The sequence below is a fragment of the Ambystoma mexicanum genome, chromosome 14 (genome assembly GCF_040938575.1).
Source record: "Ambystoma mexicanum isolate Mex_15411 chromosome 14, UKY_AmexF1_1, whole genome shotgun sequence".
NCBI classification, from domain to species: Eukaryota; Metazoa; Chordata; class Amphibia; order Caudata; family Ambystomatidae; genus Ambystoma; species Ambystoma mexicanum.
The window spans coordinates 480,187,480-480,207,274 of NC_090940.1; the positions used below are offsets into that span (position 1 = coordinate 480,187,480).

The 19,795-nt window shown below is 45.1% G+C and overlaps 1 protein-coding gene across 4 annotated transcripts in view; it reads left to right on the forward strand.

The window, feature by feature from the left end:
- Positions 1 to 19,795, forward strand: part of PAPOLA (poly(A) polymerase alpha) — a 1,157,717-nt gene that overhangs the window by 22,948 nt on the left and 1,114,974 nt on the right. For all 4 annotated transcript variants that reach the window (XM_069637718.1, XM_069637721.1, XM_069637720.1 and 1 more), the window contains exons 2-5: positions 3,306 to 3,476; positions 3,726 to 3,792; positions 15,360 to 15,441; positions 17,263 to 17,372. In XM_069637718.1, the coding sequence (XP_069493819.1) occupies positions 3,306 to 3,476; positions 3,726 to 3,792; positions 15,360 to 15,441; positions 17,263 to 17,372 (430 nt within the window). The remainder of the gene's footprint in view (positions 1 to 3,305; positions 3,477 to 3,725; positions 3,793 to 15,359; positions 15,442 to 17,262; positions 17,373 to 19,795) is intronic.

Consider the following 19,795-nt stretch of genomic DNA (forward strand, 5'->3'; position numbering starts at 1 on the left):
CCCGATATGGCCAGGCAGACCCTTTTTTGATAACCTGCGGTCCCTGGCAACCACCTTCATTTGGAACGGGGTGGGGGCTAACGGGCTCAAATGGGAAAAACTGGTGGAACCCTACGATACGGGGGGCTTCGCTGCGCCCGATTATGAGCTGTACTACCTTGTGTCACAGGCTCATTATGCCCACAACAGAAGCACCACATGTCCCCATTGAACGGCACTCGGTCCGCCCAACGGACTTGCGATCTATAATCTTTGCGACATCTTACAAAGACGAATGCAAATTTGACCCCGTAGCTCGCACGATCGCAGCCTGGGCTGCAATTGGCAAGCGCCTCCACATAGATATCCCCTACGACTCCCAAGATCCATTATGGAACTTTCCGGGCATTGCCCCCTCGTATGACCCTAATATACAGAAAGCCTGGATTCCGAACTATGACATCACAATGAAGGCTATGTTCCCCAACTGAAGTTTTGTCACCCCTGAAGACTTCGGTGACACAGTGGGGAGGGGCCAACTAGTCACGTTACAATATCACCGCATGAAGGCGGCGTGCTGGCCATCATACCCGGCTGAACCGCCCGAGCACCCCTGTTACCGGGCACTTCATTCACACCCCCACATAGGCGTCTCCACACTATACAACATGGTCCAAACACACACGAAAACCTCCAATAATATAAAGTCCTCCTGGGAAGAAGACATGGGTATAACAATAGAGGAAGGAACATGGTCCAGGTACTGCCTCCTTACAAAGGTCTCCCTCACAAAGGAGGTCTCCCTCAATGCGGGGCTCAGACTCATACAATAAAAAATGCTCCATAAACTTCACTATACCCCAGTCAAGATGGCAAACACGAACTGCCCCAAATGCAAAAACCCTCAAGCTGACTCATACCATATGTACCGGCCCTGCCCTGAAATAATTAGATTCTGGAGGGCAGTAGCAAGCATACTGGAAGACATTACTCAAGTCCATGCACAATTTACCCCGCAAAAATATCTGTTCGCAATATCGGAAAACTCCCAGGAAAAAAACAGGAGGCTATTCAATGTCGCATTTGTGGTGGCTAAAAAATGTATTTTGCAAAAATGGAAAAGTCCCCATGCAGAACAATTCTTAAAAACAATGGCATATGTGCACAAATGTGAAGAAACGTACATAAGTCTGGTCCCTTCTCCGTGTAGACCTAAAGACATTTGGTCAGCATTCAGGACTTGCCGCCTCACCACCTCACCTAACCCGGGAGAGTAGATACCGACTGAAATGTGTGCCTTAACTCCAGCAACATAAGTTTAATATCATAAATTGTAATGTTTTATATATGTATACGAATGGGAGAAAACAAAGTTTATAATATGTATATCCAGTAACATTGGGTGGTTCATGCGTGTGTAATGTGAATTGCAATCGAAAAATAAAGTTTAAAAAAAAAAAGTAGTTTGACTTCCATTTGTCACAAAAAATCATATTACCAACATTCCATCCTCCTCCTCATTTGGGCAAAGAAGAGGAGAGAATGCATAGACTGAACCCCAAAAGGACTCTGTTTTTACATTTCAAGAATGTCAAAATTACGTCAAGATGACCAATCCTTTGTAGGTTATTCAGGTCATAAATTGGGATTATCAGTGACAAAACAAACCATATCCCACTGAATCATTCTGGCTATAATTGAATGCTACAGATTGGCGGGAAAGGACCCCCCAGATGGGCTTCGAGCCCATTCAACTAGGGGGATGGCTACTTCTGCAGCTCTGAAGAGGGGAGTTCCTGCAGCGGATATTTGTTCAGCTGCAACATGTAAATCGATGCATACTTTCATCAAGCATTATTGCTTAGATGTTTCCTCCTCCAATGAGGGTTTATTTGCTAAGGCGGTACTTCATTCCGTCCATGTAAACAGTATCTAGTACTCCCACCTCAAATTGCCACTGCTTTGGGAGTGTATCATAAGATGAGGAATACGTGGGAGGACACCATCCATTTGAAGAACAAGTTACTTACCAACTGTAACGTTCTTTCGACTGGATGTTCCTCCCACGTATTCATCATCGACCCTCCCAACCTACCCCAAAGTACAGTTTGTGTTTTCTTGCACTCTTCGTGAGAGGAAAGTGTATCAGTCATGAAGCACACCTGGGTATTCCTCCAATAGTTCATCGCAAAAACCGAACTGAAGCCAACGGGCGCGGCTCGAGCTATTTATTCCATCAGTGACGTCGACGAGGTACGGAGCCTGTCGAGGGACAATCGACGCCACAACCTCAAGCACAGCGCCCTCTGCCGGAGAAGAAGAGAAAAAAATCATTCCAAAGCTGTAGATGAGGAATATCATAAAATGAGGAATACGTGGGAGCAACATCCAGTCGAAAGAACGTTACAGTTGGTAAGTAACTTGTTCTTCTGTGGAAGTTAACAGCAGCGTGGGCCTCGCTCATCAGTGCTTGGGTCTATTCAGATTTCCTCTTCGGGCTTGAAACCTGTTTAATAAGCTAAATACTGCTTGCACCATGCTTCGACCATGACTACAAAATGGAGTCTACTTGCATGCGCGCGCTATGTCTTAATTAGGCTAAATCACATAGAATATTATGTTTGTGTGGGGACTCTTAGGCAAACTATTGGTTCTTTCTTTTTTCCCTTGTATCACCTGTGCCTTTTCTTTTAACCACACCCCTCCTAATGTTTGTTTCTGTTTTATGTCCTTGTCAAGAAATACCAGCAGTCTGCCAGCAATAATTGCACATGTGTCCTAATTGGGAGAGGGAGCAACGTACGTTAATGGCTTCTATAGGGTAAGCGGTGGAAACGGCACTGCAATTTCGACACCGAAGCCTGGGTCTCATTTCTATGGAAGCCTGTGTCCTTGTAAAAAAGGAGCTAACAAGTGGTCGGGCACACCTTGTACTACAGATCTTTTTGATGTGCAATGGATGGATTGCGATTAAGAGAAACAAACACGCTTTCTTACTTTGTAACCAGTGTCATGCAAGAGTGAATGGCTCCACCAATCGCATTCAGGTCGCTGTTCAGGCACTGCTCTTGGACAAGTGTTCAATACACTAGTCTTATGTCTTCATCCTCCCAATGTCTAACATGGAATATCGCAAATGTGCGGTATTAATGGTTATTAGTAACACCGGTTACCACTTGCTGAAACAAATTCTTTGTATTCAGTGCCATATTTAACACAAAATATTGTCTGATTCCATTTTGGTATAATACTGAACACTTACATTTTGTCTCTGTCAATTACTTTCCCATCTTTGCTTTTACAACTATTGTATTTTCCTCTTTCAGTCCAGTTACAACCCAGGGATCACAAACACCTCAGACGCAGAAGAACTATGGCATTACCTCACCTATCAGTTTAGCAAGCCCTAGGGACACCGATAGTACGCTAACACAGAGATTAATTGAAACCTTAAAACCTTTTGGGGTTTTTGAAGAGGAAGAAGAACTCCAACGAAGGTGAGTGTGATGTACTTTCAATTTGACCCAAATGAGACCCCCCCCCCACCCCCTTGTTGAAAGGTCTAATTAAGTTGGCGGCATAGAAATGTATTCACTTTTTAAATTCAAACTTTAGGTTTGCCTTAATATTGTGTACAATGTGTATATGAAAACAAAGTTGTTTCTTGTAATTTTTTTGTAAGGTGAATTGTGCTTTGAAGGCATATCTTAGTCTGAGTGTTGAAAAATCTTATCTTTTCTGTACAGAATTTTAATCTTGGGGAAATTGAATAACCTTGTGAAGGAATGGATACGAGAAATTAGTGAAGTGAAGGTATGGTTTCATCTTTTTGTTTGTAGCATTTTCGCAAATCCTTACTCATTGACATGCACATTGAGCTACTCAGTGTTGTTAGAAGCACATTGTTTTATTAAATGTCACTTTTATTGTGAGCTGCCGTATTTTGAATACATGATTTTTCCACTCATCTGATTCTTCCGGTCTCCCTTCAGCCCCCCAAACTCTCCACTCACGTATTGCTACCTATTTAGTCTAGCTGCTCACTTTATTCATTTGTGCTGTGCATGTGTGTACAGCTGCATTTATGTGAAATGTCCGCATTCTTATAATTGAAGCATATTCATGAAAACTACAGACTATCAAGGAGTTATTTTTGCAGAATTCTGATAGAAACAACTCACTAAAAAAGTTTTGCATTACAAAACCTACTTCACTCACTCTCCAATTTTTGCATTATATTTTAGATTTGTACAAAGAATGAGCCATCCCAAATCATGGCGTAGAGTCGTGGATAGTGGGTTGACCATAAATGGGGGCGGGGGAGGTGGGAATGTCCCATTTTAAAACACCTTAAACAGGATGTAGGTTAATAACTTAAACTTGCAAGGGTTTTCCACTCCTTCTCCAGCATGGGATCCGGCATGGATTCACATGCTCCTAAATATTCCCCGTCGTCAGGCTGTGAATCCTTGGTAAAAGAAAAACGTTTCACTTTCACTTGCAAACTGTATTTCTCCTATCACTGTCCTCTGGGTCATACTGCCCCCATCCAATGACGGTCCTCTCCCCAAGCACCTCCTCTAGCAGCCATCTTCAGATTTTTACAGCATGCTTCAGTGTTGCGAGTCTTCAAGTTTGCTCTGTGAGCTACGTCTACGTTTTTTCGTGTTTTCGATTGGGGGGAAAAAGGTTCTATTTTTGTTTCGAAAGAGCCTGTGTACTCTTTTCTCCATCTGCCTTCGAGGATGTGTAGTTGGTGAATTTCACTGTCCCCCCAAGGGCAAAGATCGTCGAACATTCCAGAAGCCCGTTGGGTCTACTTCGAGCTCTACGACTATGACTGAGAAGGAGGGAAGGTCCCTCTTCAAGTCCTGCACCAAGTGTGGAATGTTTGTTGAAGACCGGCAACTGCAATGCCTCTACTGCCTGCATTCAGACCACAAGGAAGTGGAGTGGGAGATAGACCACTGGATCTCCAAGAAGACAAGGGATCGGCACAGTAGGGTTGCGGCGTGGCTGAACGCCAAGGCCTCTGCCCCGTGCTCCGAGCAGGGTCATGCCTCGCTTTGAGGGCATCCCATACATGGGGGGGGGGTGGGAGGGGGGGTCCATGACTATACCAAGATCCACAAGTCCAAGTCCACCAGTTTCCCTGCGGAATTGGGTCCTAAGGTGGACAGGGCGCGATTGACATCGCCCGCCGCCTCCATTGCCAGCTGGCAATAAAGCTCCTCCTCGAAAAAGGAATAATCCAACCCAGGTAAACTACGGGAGAAGCCAGAGAAGCAGCGGGCACAGAAGGCTGAACTGCCCAAGAAAGCCCAGTTGGCACAGGATAAGACTTTGTCGACGATGGAGTTGGTGCCGGCTGCTCTCATGACTGCTAAGGGGAGTGACCCTGTGAAGGTAGACCCCGCAGCACAGGTTACCCTGCCCCTGAGGTTCGAAACCGCTGCAGTGACTTTGTCAAAGTCTGCTGACATGCCGGGAAAGGGAAAAACGGCTCAGGCCCTGTTCCAGCACCTCAAGGAGCAGGGGGGAGGGGCGAGGAAGCCCCAAAACATCCCTCCAAGGCAGTGGCCTAAGCCACGGAGGTCTCTTCCACAGACTTGGACCTGGAGTCCTTATACACTGTCCGCAAGGACGTGGAAGAAGGGGATGATGGTGTCGACATGCAGGGCCTAGTATTCCAATCCCACCAGCTCAGCCGAGGGGATGTGTCTGTGGACCTTCTGTCAACCCTTTTGACCTCCGGGTCGGCGATCCTGGCGAGAGGGTGCCACCGGGCTCAGTTCCAATGGTTCCCAGGCCCCCGATCAGCTGCCAGCGAAGAAGAGGAAACTTCATCAGACGCCCCATTTCAGCCTCCACTACCGCTTTGGGCCCTCTCTCCCCCAGTGGACCTATACACGGGGACAGATACCGCCACGACAGAAGACCATGAGGATATCGTCACAGCGGAGGGCGATGCGCCACATAGGGTGTCCCCACCAGATGAAGCGGGGCTGTTCCATTTTATGATCACCAGAGCCTCCAAACTATTCCCGCTTGTTCCCTAAGAAACCAGGAAGGAGGGTTTCTTCTACTAGAGGCAGGAGGCCAAGAGGAAGACCATCATGGCGGTGCCCCATCTGGACAATGTGTGGGAGGAGAGCCTGCCCTCATAAAGAACCCTTGCACAGCACTGGCTAGGCTCCAGAAGTACCGGGTGCCAGATTCTGCATCCCAAGTGCCTGATGTCGCAACCATCGGCGGATTTGGTGGTATCGGTGGCCGCGAGGAAACAGTTGGCTAATCCGTCCTCTTAGTCTTCGGTCCCTCTGAACAGCGTGGGGAAGAAGATGGACGCAATGGGAATGAAGGTGATTTACACTGCATTGTCCACCATTGAGGCGGCCAACGCACTGGTGATCCTAGCCAGATACGATGGGGAGATGTGGTACCAGCTGGGTCAAATTTGGAGTTCCTCCCCGACGATGAGAAGATTGAGGCAATTCCGCTCTTCCAGGAAGGGGAGGTAGAGTCTGAACACACCATCGGTGTCGTTCGACATTGCCGACATTGGGTTCCGGCAGATGGGGAACAGTGTCTGCCTTCGTCGCCAATGCTGAATGAAGGTCTTGAATTTCCACAAGGAGGTCCAAGCGAAAGTGCTGGACATGCACTTCAGATATAACCGATTAGGTAATTTTGTCGAGTCCCTACAGTCCAAGGCAGATACGGCCTGTTGCTTGGGCACCCTCCAGCAGCACTGCTCTACTTTTCACTCCGCCAGAGGAAAGCCGAGCAGGTCTTCCAACGGTTTCTTCTCATCGTACCATCGGGCTACATATGCCGTTCCCAGACATACGGTAGCGGAGGACAGCATCGCTGTCGCATGCAGGGCAGGATGTCGGCGCCGATGCAAGCCTGAACTGAAGAGCATGTAGATTTTCCCACCCCCTCTCCTTCCACTGTGCACCCTAGTGGGAGGCCGGCTCATGAAGTTAGTCAGCAAGTAGAGAAAGATCACCACTGACAGATGGGTGCTGGACGCTCTTGCCCAAGGACATACCCTGGAGTTTCAGCACAGGTGTCTGCGGATCCCTCCGGTGGCCCGTCGGGAGCAGCACATCCCTCAGTTCCTGGAGGGGGTACGGGCCATGCTGTGAAAAGGGGCCGATGGAGCTCGTTCCCCAGTGGCTCTGGAGTCTATTCCAGATAACTTTGGGTCGGAAAGACGGTGGGCTGGACGTCCATTCTAGACGTACGACGTCTGAACAGATAACTCAAGTCCCAAAAATTCAGGATGGACACGTTGCAACACGTGCTCGGCCAACTGGAAAAATTAGACTTCTTGATGTCGGTGGACCTGGAGGAAGCTTAATTCCACGTCCCCATTTACAGGAAACACTGAAGGTTTCTACGCTTCGTAGTGCAGGGACAGCACTACCAGTTAAAGGCCCTACCTTTTTAAACTTGAAGTCGGCCACCAGAGTGTTCATGAAATCCCTGGCACCGGTGGGGGCCCATCTACGCCTACAGGGCATACACATGTACCATACCTGGACGACTGGCTGATTCGTGCCCGCTCGCAGGAAGCTGGCACCGGGACACAGACGTCCGCCTGGCTACTAATGTGATTCTCTCAACTATACAAAGTCCTGTTTGACGCCATCGCAGAATGCAATGTTCCTAGACGCCAGGCTCAATACAGTGTATTGGTCTGGTGTCTCCTTCGGAGGAGAGGATAGCAGCCATTCTTGGGAAGCTGCAGTGGCGATCATCGGCCACGGTGCGAGCCATCAAGTCGTTGCAAGGCATGTCATTGTCCTGCATCTACCTCGTCCGGCTCTGCAGGTTGCAGATGCGGCCCCTCCAGGAATTCCTGTACGCTCGCTAGATACAGGTGTCTGGAAGCTTCACAGACTAGATTTTGCTCAGACTAGTTCCGGTGGGCTATAGTATGGTGGGGCGTTCGCTTCCACGTCGCCCAAGGCACAGGATTCCAGAACCCGCCATACCAGGAGACTGTCACCACGGACGCCTCCCTAGAGGGATGGGAAGCGCACACCGGACGTCTCCACGCCAGATGCCTGTGTTGCCAGAGGAGAAGGATCTTCCTATCAACATCATAGAGCTACGGGCAGTGTTCTGGGCCCCTGAAGTTGTTCCTCCCGTCCCTGAAAGCAAGGTGGCAAGGTTCTTCATATATAACATTGCCACAATGTTTTACATTAGGAAACAAGGGGGCACTTGCTCCCTGGCGCAATCCAAGGAGGCGCAGGACTTGTGGAGATGTCGTCGGACTGGGGGGTGGGGGGTGTTCCTCATTGCTCTTCACCTGGCGGGAGTCAAGATCACCATTGCAGACTCCCTCAGAAGGGAACTGCGCTGCTGCCACAAGTGGGAGCTTTGTCGGGATCAGGTGGACCGCCTGTTCGCCGAGTGGGGCATGCCCCACATAGATCTGGTTCCGACAGCGATGAACTCCAGAGGTTTCCCAGCAGGTTCAACCAGCCGAGGAGCCTCGGGGACGCATTCTCCTTTCCATGGGAAGGACTCTTGCTGAATGTGTTCCCTCCGTTCCCTCTCCTGCTAAGAGTTATCAACACACTCAGACTGTGTCCGTTCAAGATGACACTAATCGCCCTGGTGTCTGGACCTTCTCAGTCAGTCAGCGTTGCCACCGGTCATGCTGCTGGTAGTTCCGGATCTTCTCACCAGAAAAGGGTGCTCCATCCTGATCGCTGAACCTGAGGGCTTGGCTCCTGCAGTCCTAGAGTTTGGTGGATACAAGTTGCCTGCGGACTGCAGTGAGGTCCTTGCCAAGGCATCGACTTCAAAGCTCTACGGTCACAAGTGGAAGTGTTTCGCTACATGCTGCTAGTCGCAGAAGATTACCCCGCTGAGGGTCACAGCCCTGCAAATTCTTCCATACTTGCTCTCTTTGGCCAAGGCCACCCTGGCATATGCTTTTATCAAGGTGCATCTGGCGGTTATCTCCCACTACACCATGTCTCCAGGAAAATCTTCACTTTGGTCTCAGTCTCGTCGGGGGGGGAAAGGGTGCACCATGAAAGTGCAAAATTTACACTAACCAAACAGAGTGCCACTAATTGACACAACGGCTCCTGGAACCAGAGATATGTTACAGATAGGGAAGTTCGAGGGGGGCGTCGCACAGTCTTGCCTAATTTTGAGCATTGGAACACTTAAAGAGCAGGATACAAGAATTGAGGACTTCCGGAGAACCAACCAGATTGCACTCAGTGGCAAGAGACCCCTCTCCCCCGTACCACCCTCAACAGGAAAGGGGACAGGTGTCCAGAAAATTATGCAAGTTTAACACACTGTAGGATAGGTGCTTAACATTGATATCGCTCTGCCAATTGAACCTGAAGTGCAGCAGTTGGATGCTATGGATTGTGGTTGCAGTTGGCTGTTATGTAGAAACTGTTAAGCGACTTCAATTCCGCACTCCAACTAAGTCAATGCCGAGACTGGGATGCCCAAGGGAAGCCCTTAATTATATATTTTTGATGACAAGATCATGGATCTGGATGATAAACCCTTGTATAACGCCCCTCTCTTTGAATCCCCTTGACCTCACTGAGCCAAGAAGTAGGTTTGTTTTGCAAAATAAAAGATTTATTTGAAAATTAAACAATATATATATCACACTTTTATAATTAATATTTGATCGCAAACTTATGAATATGACTGTGATCAACCATGGATAACACACTAGTACACTTTTGTAATCACTTAGGAGTTGGTATAGGAAGGATAAGGTAGCTGAGAATGCTTTTATGGTTTCAAGGAAAAACAATGATGGAAAGAATGCAACACAGAAATAAACTGATATGGTTGCAACGAGAGAATATAATCACTTTTCCCCTTGTGGCAATTCCCCCCCCCCCCCCCTATGCAGTATAAAGAGGTGGAAGGAGAGCACACAATTTTCAGCAATACCAATTCAGTTCCCCACTAGCAAGCTTGGAGCACAGGGATGATTTTAAAACACAGGCAAAAATACTTTAAATGTGATTTGCAAAGAAGTGAAAATATAAAGCGCCTGGAAATGCGTGAGTAAATGCAAGCGCTCTAGCTGTTCTTTCCCTTGCAGCGTAGTTCGTGCTGAAGAGGCACCGGAGTATTTGCAGGTGTTCTATTGTGAAGAGCGCGATGGGCGTAAGTAAATACCTGTCTAATGTCTCTTCTTTTGTCTTTCAGAAGCTTGTTTGCAGCGCCGGAGTCCGCGGAAGGCCCGTAAGTAAATACGATGCTTTTATCTCCGCAGGTGGCGATGCAGCGTGAAGAATTCCAGAGTTCACGGAGTGCCGGTAAGTAATGACAATGCTTTTGTCTTCACAGGCGAAAGTACAGCGTGCCGAAATGACCGCAGCCGATGGATCAGGTGAGTAAGCACTGCGAGTTAAGACTGCCTTGCTAACCTGCTGTTTCTTGTCTCTGCAGATGCTGCTGTCGACTGGATACAGGAATGGTGAGTATGATTCTTGCAGATTGAGGAAGAAAGGCTGGAACAGACTCGGTGAGCGTTCTGCTGCAGATGCAGAATAACGCGAAGCACGTTTCATCCATTGGGTGTGGTTTAAATAGCCTTGGAGTGATGAGGCGTCTTCCTCCACGGCCCGCCTAGGTAAGAAAAGAGTTCCAGTTCCAGAAGCTTTCCCCATGCTGAATCCAGGGAATGGAGCTGCCCCACCCAGGTAAGAAAGTAGTTCCTGTTTACAGAGGACTTCTAAGTGGCTGGTAAGTAAGCAGCATGGTCTGCTGCAGGTAAGTCCACCCAAACATCTGCACACATATTATGAGCCCGGCGCTTCCAGTGCCGGGACCGATGATTCTGATGAGCCTGGTGCCATCGGCGCCAGGACTAGGTCCAAAAGGTCCCCGTGGAGACCGGCTGGTGCCTAGGATTAGGGTTAGGGGCCTGCTTCCAAGGACGTCGGGCTGGTCCTGGCTCCTTGGAAGCAGTGATCATGACATGTTGGTCTACAGACAGTTGCTCTTTTTCACTGGCGAACCCAGTCATCAGACATTTTGCAGGTCTTCATCTTTTTCTGCCGGTTTGGTCCCCTTATCCCAAATGGGATTTGAATGTGGTCCTCAACTGCTTTGTCATAAGCTTTTTGAACCTATGGCCACTACCGAGCTCCAGTACCTTTCTTGGAAGGTGGCCTTTTTGATTGCAGTAACATTTGCAAGACGAATAAGCGAACTTCAAGCTCTGTTCCTAACTTTCCACAAAGATAAGTTTGTGCTTCGCACTCACCCTTCTTTCCTTCCCAAAGTGGTTTCTGAATTCCACTTAAACCTGTCAAATCTTTACCAGTCTACTTCCCGAACCAGGTCTCCGATGCCAAGAGGGTTTTACACAATCTAAATGTCAGACATGCTCTGAAGTTTTACCTCGACAGAACAAGCACACTTACAAGTTCTTCACAACTCTGTTACGCCTGGTGACCCAAAAGGGATGCTTTAGAGGCTGGTTTCCATCTCTCGTTGGATAGTTTCATGTATTTCCAAGGCCTACAAAATTCAAGGCCTTCAGCCCCCAAAGAGCATTCATGCACATTTGGTCCGTGGCAAAGCGGCTGCTGTTGCCTTCCAAAAATACGTCCCTTGGAGTCCATAGCCAAGATAGCCAAGGCTGCTCTGCTTTTTGCAGACCTTGTCTTGACTTGAGCTCCCAGGCTGATGCCCAATCTGGCCAGGCAGTTCTTAAGAATTTGTTCCAATAAGGGAATGTCCATCCACCTGTATTTCCTATGGTCACTGTTTGGGAATCTCCCACAAGTATGGAGGAAAGGGACGTAGGAGTATGACCAAGTTACTCACTGAAGTGACTTCCTTACTCCTAGTCCATAGTCCCCTTTCATCCATACGCCCACCGTCCCCTCTAATAAGTATCCTCTATTGTTGCTAAATGGTTCGGGACCTGGCGATAGAAAAGGACTGAAGGGCGATGCGCGGGGTGGAGCTCAGGTAGGCGGGGCTAAGCTCATGTACAGTGGCCCAGCGTAAAAATCAAAGGTCAAAAAAATTACATTTTTTGATGCTTTAAAAGTCCTCCCCTCCCAATGAATGGAATTTCCCACAAGTATGGCGGAAAGGGGACTATGGACTAGGAGTAAGGTAGTCACTACGATGAGTAACTTCAATTTCCAACCCTCCACCGGGTTGTGATCTCAATGTTGTGCTCTCCAAGCTCATGGGGCCACCTTTTGAACCTATGCTCAAGGCCAGCCTAAAGCTTCTTACCTATAAAACTGCATTCCTGGTAGCCATCACCTCCATAAGACTAGTCGGTGAGCTACAGGCTTTGTCTGTAATAGACCCCTTTTTCATTATACACAAGGTTGTCCATCCTAGATTCTCCAATAAGTTAATTTCAAAGTTCCATGAACTCCAATCCATAGGAATTTCCACTGTCTTTCAAAATCCATCAAACTCAGCAGCAAGAAGCCGCCATGCGCTTGATGTATTGAGGGCGGTCTTGTAGCTGGTCAAGTGGCACAGCGAGTAGAGCGCTCGCTTTGACACCCGTGCAGAGCCTGTTAACGCAGGTTCGAATCCCGGCGGGGCCAAACTCAGCCTTTCATCCTTCCGAGGTCGATAAATGAGCACCACACACCGTGGGTAATAATAAGCAGCGCTCGGATACCTGAGGGTTTGTAGCGCTATATAAAAGCCTAATTATTATTATTATTTATTATTATTACTATTAGCACAAAACCCTAAGCAAAACAGACCAACTCTGTTTCCATAGCGCTTGGTAAAGAAGGCGATGACAAATCAAAGAACACGATCTCCATATGGATAGTCCAGTGCATAGAGATCTGCTTTTCCCCATCCAAGAAAGTTCTACCTTTGACACCGAGAACACACTCTAGCAGAGGTATCGGAGCTACTTTAGCTTTTGTTGCAAAGATCCCTCTGGATGCCATCTGCAAGGCTGATAAATGGAAGCTCCACCCATAGGTTCACACAGCATTATTGCTAGACACACTCGAAAGCAGATTCACAGGTGGGACAAGCAGTCATAAAACATCTCTTTTCCATTACCTTTTGGCTTACCACCTCCGTCTCCATTTACTGCTCGCTAATGTATGCAGAACAAGTGATCTAAGCAGATCAACAAGCTCCAGAAGGGATACATTACTCACTGTAATCGTATTTCTGGTGCTTTCATCTGCTTAGATTCACATGCGCCCACCCTTCCTCCACTACTGGAGTAGAAGGCGCATAGAAGTTTTGTCACAGTTTGTACTTTATCACAGCTGTACTCTCGTTCTGCTTCATGCAACCTCATGTCAGAAACAATCTGAGGGACCTCGACGCGTGAAGGACCATGGGTACAGTACACGTCACACTAGCAATAGTATTACTACAGTGCCTCAATGCCTCCGGGTTGTATGCACGCTTTACAAATGAAATTAATAAATAAACATACCCTGTCGATGTTTGCTTTCGAGTTTCAAAAACAACTATTGTAATACTGTGCACCTTCCACTAGATGTCGGACTATGCAGAGCATGTGAATCTAAGCAGATACAAGCATCAGAAATACGATTACAGTGAGTAATGTATATATTATGAGGCTTGTGTGATCTGTTTAGATCACATGTTTTGCATAGGGCAACATCTAGTGGAAGCTGCAGAGTATTAGTTTTCGAAACTTAAAGGGACGTCAACAGGGTGTGCCAGTAATACTATCCGTATTGTGACGTCCACTGCAGGCAAAAGTATTTGCCTGCTTAAGAATATTTGTGTTCTCTTGTTGTTCTAATAACCTTTGCCTTTTACCAACTTCTAAGAGTGTTCTAAATGCCAACAGTAAGAGATTAATGTCCCCAGTACCCTAGTTACCTGTGGGTGTAGGTTGTGTCTGTGGGCCCTTCCAAAAGGGTCTTTACTGATTTAGAAACTAAGTGTGTACAGTATTTAAGTGTATGTGTTAATATTATATTGCTTCTTTCTGAAGGTTTATTCTAACTGATAATTACTAATTGTTTATGCAAGAAACCTTGAGTGTAAGAGTTATTTGAACACTTGTGACCGTGAAGCTCTGTGTAACTCCACTACAGCTCACATGGACCCCTCTTGAGATGAGCCTGGCTGCTCATCGCGCTACCAAAACTTTGTAGTACAAGCTTCTACCAAAGGTTGGATTTCCTATACCTGTAGTCCGAGTTGTGTGTAGTGGTCCCAGAGGGTACTGCATACAAACCTTGCCGAACAGTAGGTGTCTCCACCCACCCACCCCATTCATTCGCTCAATTGGTGGGAGTGCCCCCCCTGTCTGGTGCTGAATCAGCACCTTCATTACATTTGTTTAAAATGTATTTTACTATACCGAAGTGAAGTGCAGGTGTCCCCCTTCCATACAGTGAAGTACGTTTTTCAAAAGGGCCAATAATAAGGCTGGGTGAAAGGCCTGGTATCTCTGCCCATCACCACCTTACTATGTGATGCATGAAATGGTCAGAATTGATACTGTTGTGCACACTCAACTTCACATTGAAGTAATATCTGATTGTTGGGGAAGAATACTTGTAGCAGTCTTTAATAGCCCTATGCCACTGCAGTGGCTGAAAATTCCACTCTCGTAATTAAGCAATAATACCCTGTTCCTAAGGGCTGTACCAGGTGGTTATTGCCAAGGGCCTGAGTTGTTAATGGAATGGGTCTGACCACTGCAAAGGCCTTTAATGATGGACTTTGTGTTACCACCACCCAGTCCAGGCCTTCTAACAATGTTTTGCTATTGCCACTCTGTACAAACCCCTGTGGTACTGGGCAATTCTGTTGTGTAAAAATCACTGGCTATGATGAGGGTGCTGCTTATTGTTTGATACAAAAGAAAAATAAACCTTAGAAATGGGTGTGAAGCGGTTCAGTTTATATGGCTTGCCATGTTTAGGAGTTGGAACAGCTAGGCGCCAGTAAATCGTCCCAGGGGCTGTGTGGCAGGTTGCTCGAGACTGCATAAGGAAAGGAGGCAGATGTTCAGGCTGGAAGGGGCGAGTGAGAGCAATGTGGAACTTGCTCCGACTGCCGCCTTGGGTGATGAGATTCCGTATGTGTGTTGCACAACCATTTTGACTATCGCACCTACCTGGAGTCTCTTAATTTAATGTTAGAAGTGCAATTGTTTCTTGAAACCATCCCACCTTACCTCTAAGAGTTGATATTGATTGTTAGCCATCACTACCATTCTTTGAGCCATGGAATGTTTTTAGCAAATCCTGTTCTCTAGTTATGGGTCAATGACGTACGGCACTATCACAGCATATGTTTCTTTTAATTATTGTATAAGTGAAAAAATGGACTAGTGGAAGTATTAAAGTAACACGTATGCTTGTTCTCTTAAGAATCTTCCACAGGCTGTAATAGAAAACGTCGGAGGAAAAATTTTCACTTTTGGATCCTACAGATTAGGAGTGCACACAAAAGGTAGTGTTTCCTCCTTATGTTAAACTCGGTTTGAAGATTTAATAATTTTGGATTGTTTGGTGTAAATGCATAGACTAATTTGGCAAATACCACAATAGTGCAGTTTTTTAATGGAAATAACCTATTGCAATATGACCTGAATCTCCATAAAATATTTTGCATCATTTCTGATTGGTAACTGGCTGTTTTGACCTTGTTCAGTTGCTCTCTTTTCCCCACTGTTCTATTAAGTGTTATTGTTCCTAGCAGAAATAGATTTCTATGAAATGTCAAACAGAATACATTTGTTGGTGCTAGGAGGGTGTTATAAAGCATTGTTGTGCCCTCTTTTGGTAAGTTAACACAGCATGTAAAAGTTAGTGCTTCAGTTCAGTTTTTGAAGTGGGAGTATTTTACTCCCTGATTTTTGATGTTGGAGTAAAACAAGAATCCCCTTTGCTAATGAAGGTGCTTTTTAGGCAAGTAAAAACATATTCAGAGCATATGACCACGTCTGTGTTTGTAAAGTGGCTTTTTGCACACAGTAATTCATACAACCAGAGGTTCTCTAAAGTATTATTGCTTAAAAATTCTGCTATTAACAGTATACAACTACTTTAAAAAATGCTTCAATGTAAAGGGAGCATCTTGATGAACTTGCAAGTACATTGTGTATTTATTTCATTCAGTGCCCTTGGTGCAATAATCAAACGCAAGCACCCTCCATAGCGCTTGTTTTTAAAAACAAAATTTGATGCACCAAGAAATACCCGGGCTGGTACTCGAACAAAGGTTGTGTGCCTGTAAAGGCTAACCCTTAACCATTAGACCGTGAGAGTCCCTTTAAAAAAACACGCGAATAAACTGGGCATGGTTGCCTTTTTAGAAAGGCCATAGGACGGCTCAGTCCTGCGAATGTTCTACGAATACAGCAAACTTGCAGTGTTCAGAAGGATGAACTTAATGTCATTGTTCTGAACAGGGCTGGTTTGCTGCATTAATATAACCTTCGTAGGACTGCGCAGACCTATGAAGGTTTGAACCTAGGTGTGTGTGTGTGTGTGTGTGTGTGTGTGTGTGTGTTTGTATTCACTGCCCTGATATTGCAGTAAACGAGCAAAAGCTCTTTGGTGGGGACTTGTTTATCACTGCCAGGGCATTGAATACAATAAACACAGTACACTTTAGAAAAAATGGATAACTGCACAGGTTTGAAAAGCAGGACTTTCAAGCACATTACGTTTATCACTTTACATTCAAACATTTGTTTTTAAAGAGTTGTGTACATTTTGTTTAATAGCAGTATTTATAAGCAATAACACTTCAGTGAACCTCTCCATTTTAATTTCTTCAGATCAGGCATAGTTTGACCCCCACTATGATAGTATTCTGCTGGTACCATTTTACAAATATGGTGCAGTGAGTTAAAATTGGCAGCAGAATCCCGTTTCCCATTTTCTGTTTAATTAGATGTTCTTAATATATATTAATGTTGGGAATATTTGTCTATTTTTAGGGAGTGGAGTGTCTAGCATGCTGCGATGGATACCGTCGTCCTTTGCCTGGCTCTTTAAAACCTTAAGGAATAGCATTACTCCGTTTCCACTCGAGTCTTCTACTTGAAGTTTGGCTGCATGATTTATGGCATTTATAACTCGCCTGTACACATGTTTCTAGGTGCGACAAGACAAGGAAGGGGGGAAACAGAAGGAGGACAAAACAACAATCTTACTAGGCCTCGTGTCATTTAGATCGCGCAAGCACAGTGAAGTGGAACGGGAGAAGTGCTTGCTATTTGTTACTCTGACATCAATACCTGATTTTTTTAAATTTTTTTATTAGGTGCGGATATTGATGCACTCTGTGTTGCTCCGAGACATGTTGATAGAAGTGACTTTTTTGCTTCGTTTTATGAAAAATTGAAACTACAAGAGGAAGTGAAAGATCTGCGGGTAAGTTGCTTGCAGAACTTCATTGGTACATATGCTGCCCAGCCAAATCGGACAAGCCAAATTACATGAGGTTTTGACATTCACAGGAGATCAATATGTGTAAAGATGCAATGTACATCTAGAAAGTAATTCAGCGTCGCTAATTTATATGGTATAGTTCTTGTAATTTAATACAATATTTACTTCTATATTGTCATGGATAGAACTGATATGCTGTTTTATTTGTCTAATGATTTTTTCACTGCCCTATTCATGGCTACTTTACATTGTGATATGCAAGGTTTACTTCAGTTTGTGGCCCTCTTTGTCAGCTAGTAAAATGTTATTGAGGTTAAGAAGTTGGCTATGTACCACTCGCAGATTGCACATATTTTGAAACCAAACTCTGATGCAGTCTGGAACTTAACATTTTGAAACTGCCACTGCCTAGTACCACACAGCTCAGTATTTGCTGCTATAGTGGCACTGAAAGCAATGTTTATGGCTTTGATACAACCGTAGCTGCCGATACCCTTTCCTTCTGTTCCTGCCTTCCGTAGTTGCACACTGCAAGGCCTACTTTTTTACTTTAAGAATCGCTTGTTAGGAAAGTTTTTATAAAGACCACCCAAAGGGACTTTATTAAACTATTCCTTGGCAATACAGAAACTCCAACTCTTAGTACAGGCCTGTACCACCTGATATTATGATAGCAATGACAGAGCAGCCAGGCTTACCTTAGGAGGGAGAGAGGGCTGTAGGGAGGTACAAGAACTTGTAGCATACATATGGCCCAAGGAAACACTTCTACACTGATGTATAATGGTTTATATTATATATGCATAGGTAAAGAGAACTCTTTAGAAAGCTAGGTACTATATAAATCCTAAACACAATTTATAAAAACCAACACAAAGTATAATCCACATTTAGAATAGCTGTATGCAGTTCAAGGGGAGTAAAAGCTAGTGTTAAACGTGGAAGTCTGCTAGTCAAGTGGAGTAAAACCACAGTAGACTTCTAGAGTGGCAGTACGTAGTCAGACAGGCCCATAGTGCCCAGCATTCTCTTGTCATTCGAATAAAATAAAAATAGGTGGGATTAAGTGCCCATTCAATTTTTATACCATGTGCAAAAAAAAGTATGCATGCTTTCTCTCGTGATACCACATGGCTTGGTTTGTACAGTTGTTGACTCGCTCCAATTTCTTATAGCGGCACTTGATTTTATTAGTTTTGTGATATTTATTTACAATTGATAAATTACGGGTAGATTAAATACAAACATGGTAAAAAAGAATTTGCGAGGACGTTGTCATTTTTCTAACCAATTTATCTTCAAAGTTCCATTTTAGCTTTCAGTCTAAATCAGTCTTCAACTCTATTATTAAATGACATCTTTGACTAAACCATGTAAACCATGATTGCCCAATATTAAACTATTTTATTTGATTTCTCTTTACAAGATCCATGAGGTTCGATAATATTCTGATATTGCTTTGTCATTAGTAATTACTGACCTCCATAATGGGGATGCAGTCCAAGGAAAATGTGGGAAATTGGGGAAAAGGACTCAATTCTAAATATGGCATTTCTTTGACTTTGAGACCCCCTAATAAGGACTTTAAACACTTTAATCTCTTCAAAGGATGGATTTTGTAAAAATAGTGTCCTATATACCTGCCACATAAGCAATCCACCCTGGATTTAGCGTTGTATATCTTTAAGAGCTGCTTCCACCGCATGGCCTCTCTAATTTGCTGAAGGCTGATTATTCTATTTACAGTAGTTAGCAACCTTCTTCGAAATTCGCAGATAAAATTATCTTAGAAGTGTATGCCAAATGAATCAATGTTAAACCTGTAACAATGATTGCCCATCGATATAAATCACCATTATATGGGATTTTTGTTGGGCAGATTTTCATTTTTATATGAAATCCCCTTCACATGTGAGCCTCCCAGCACTTTTTGCTGGACTATTGGATTCTTTGGTCAGTTCTCATTATTTTACTCTATCTTTGGGAAATGGCTAGATTTCTTTTGATACCTTTTTCGTGGAGTCATGCGTTCCTCCAAGTTTTGTAGCATCTGTCTTTGACTTTTGCAGTACACAGCACTCTGCGGCTTCCCCTTTTATATTGCATTATTTTACTTGTGAGAACACATGTTCCCCAGGGCAGGGGGATATATTGTATCGTTCCTTTCTTTTTTCTATTGAGATCAGCACACTCCACCTTATGTGGAGTTGGTTACCCTGTCCCCTTTCTCACTGCTTCTGTAACTTTTGGGTTGCAGTAATAAGCTAATCTGAATGGCTGGTGGCAGTGGTTATATTCTACCGACTTGTGTAATTTATACTTGCAGGCTGTACCCACAGCTGCGGTAGGGCACAGAAGGGTCACCATTGACCCAAAAGGATGACAGTGTTCTTTTTTTTTTTTTA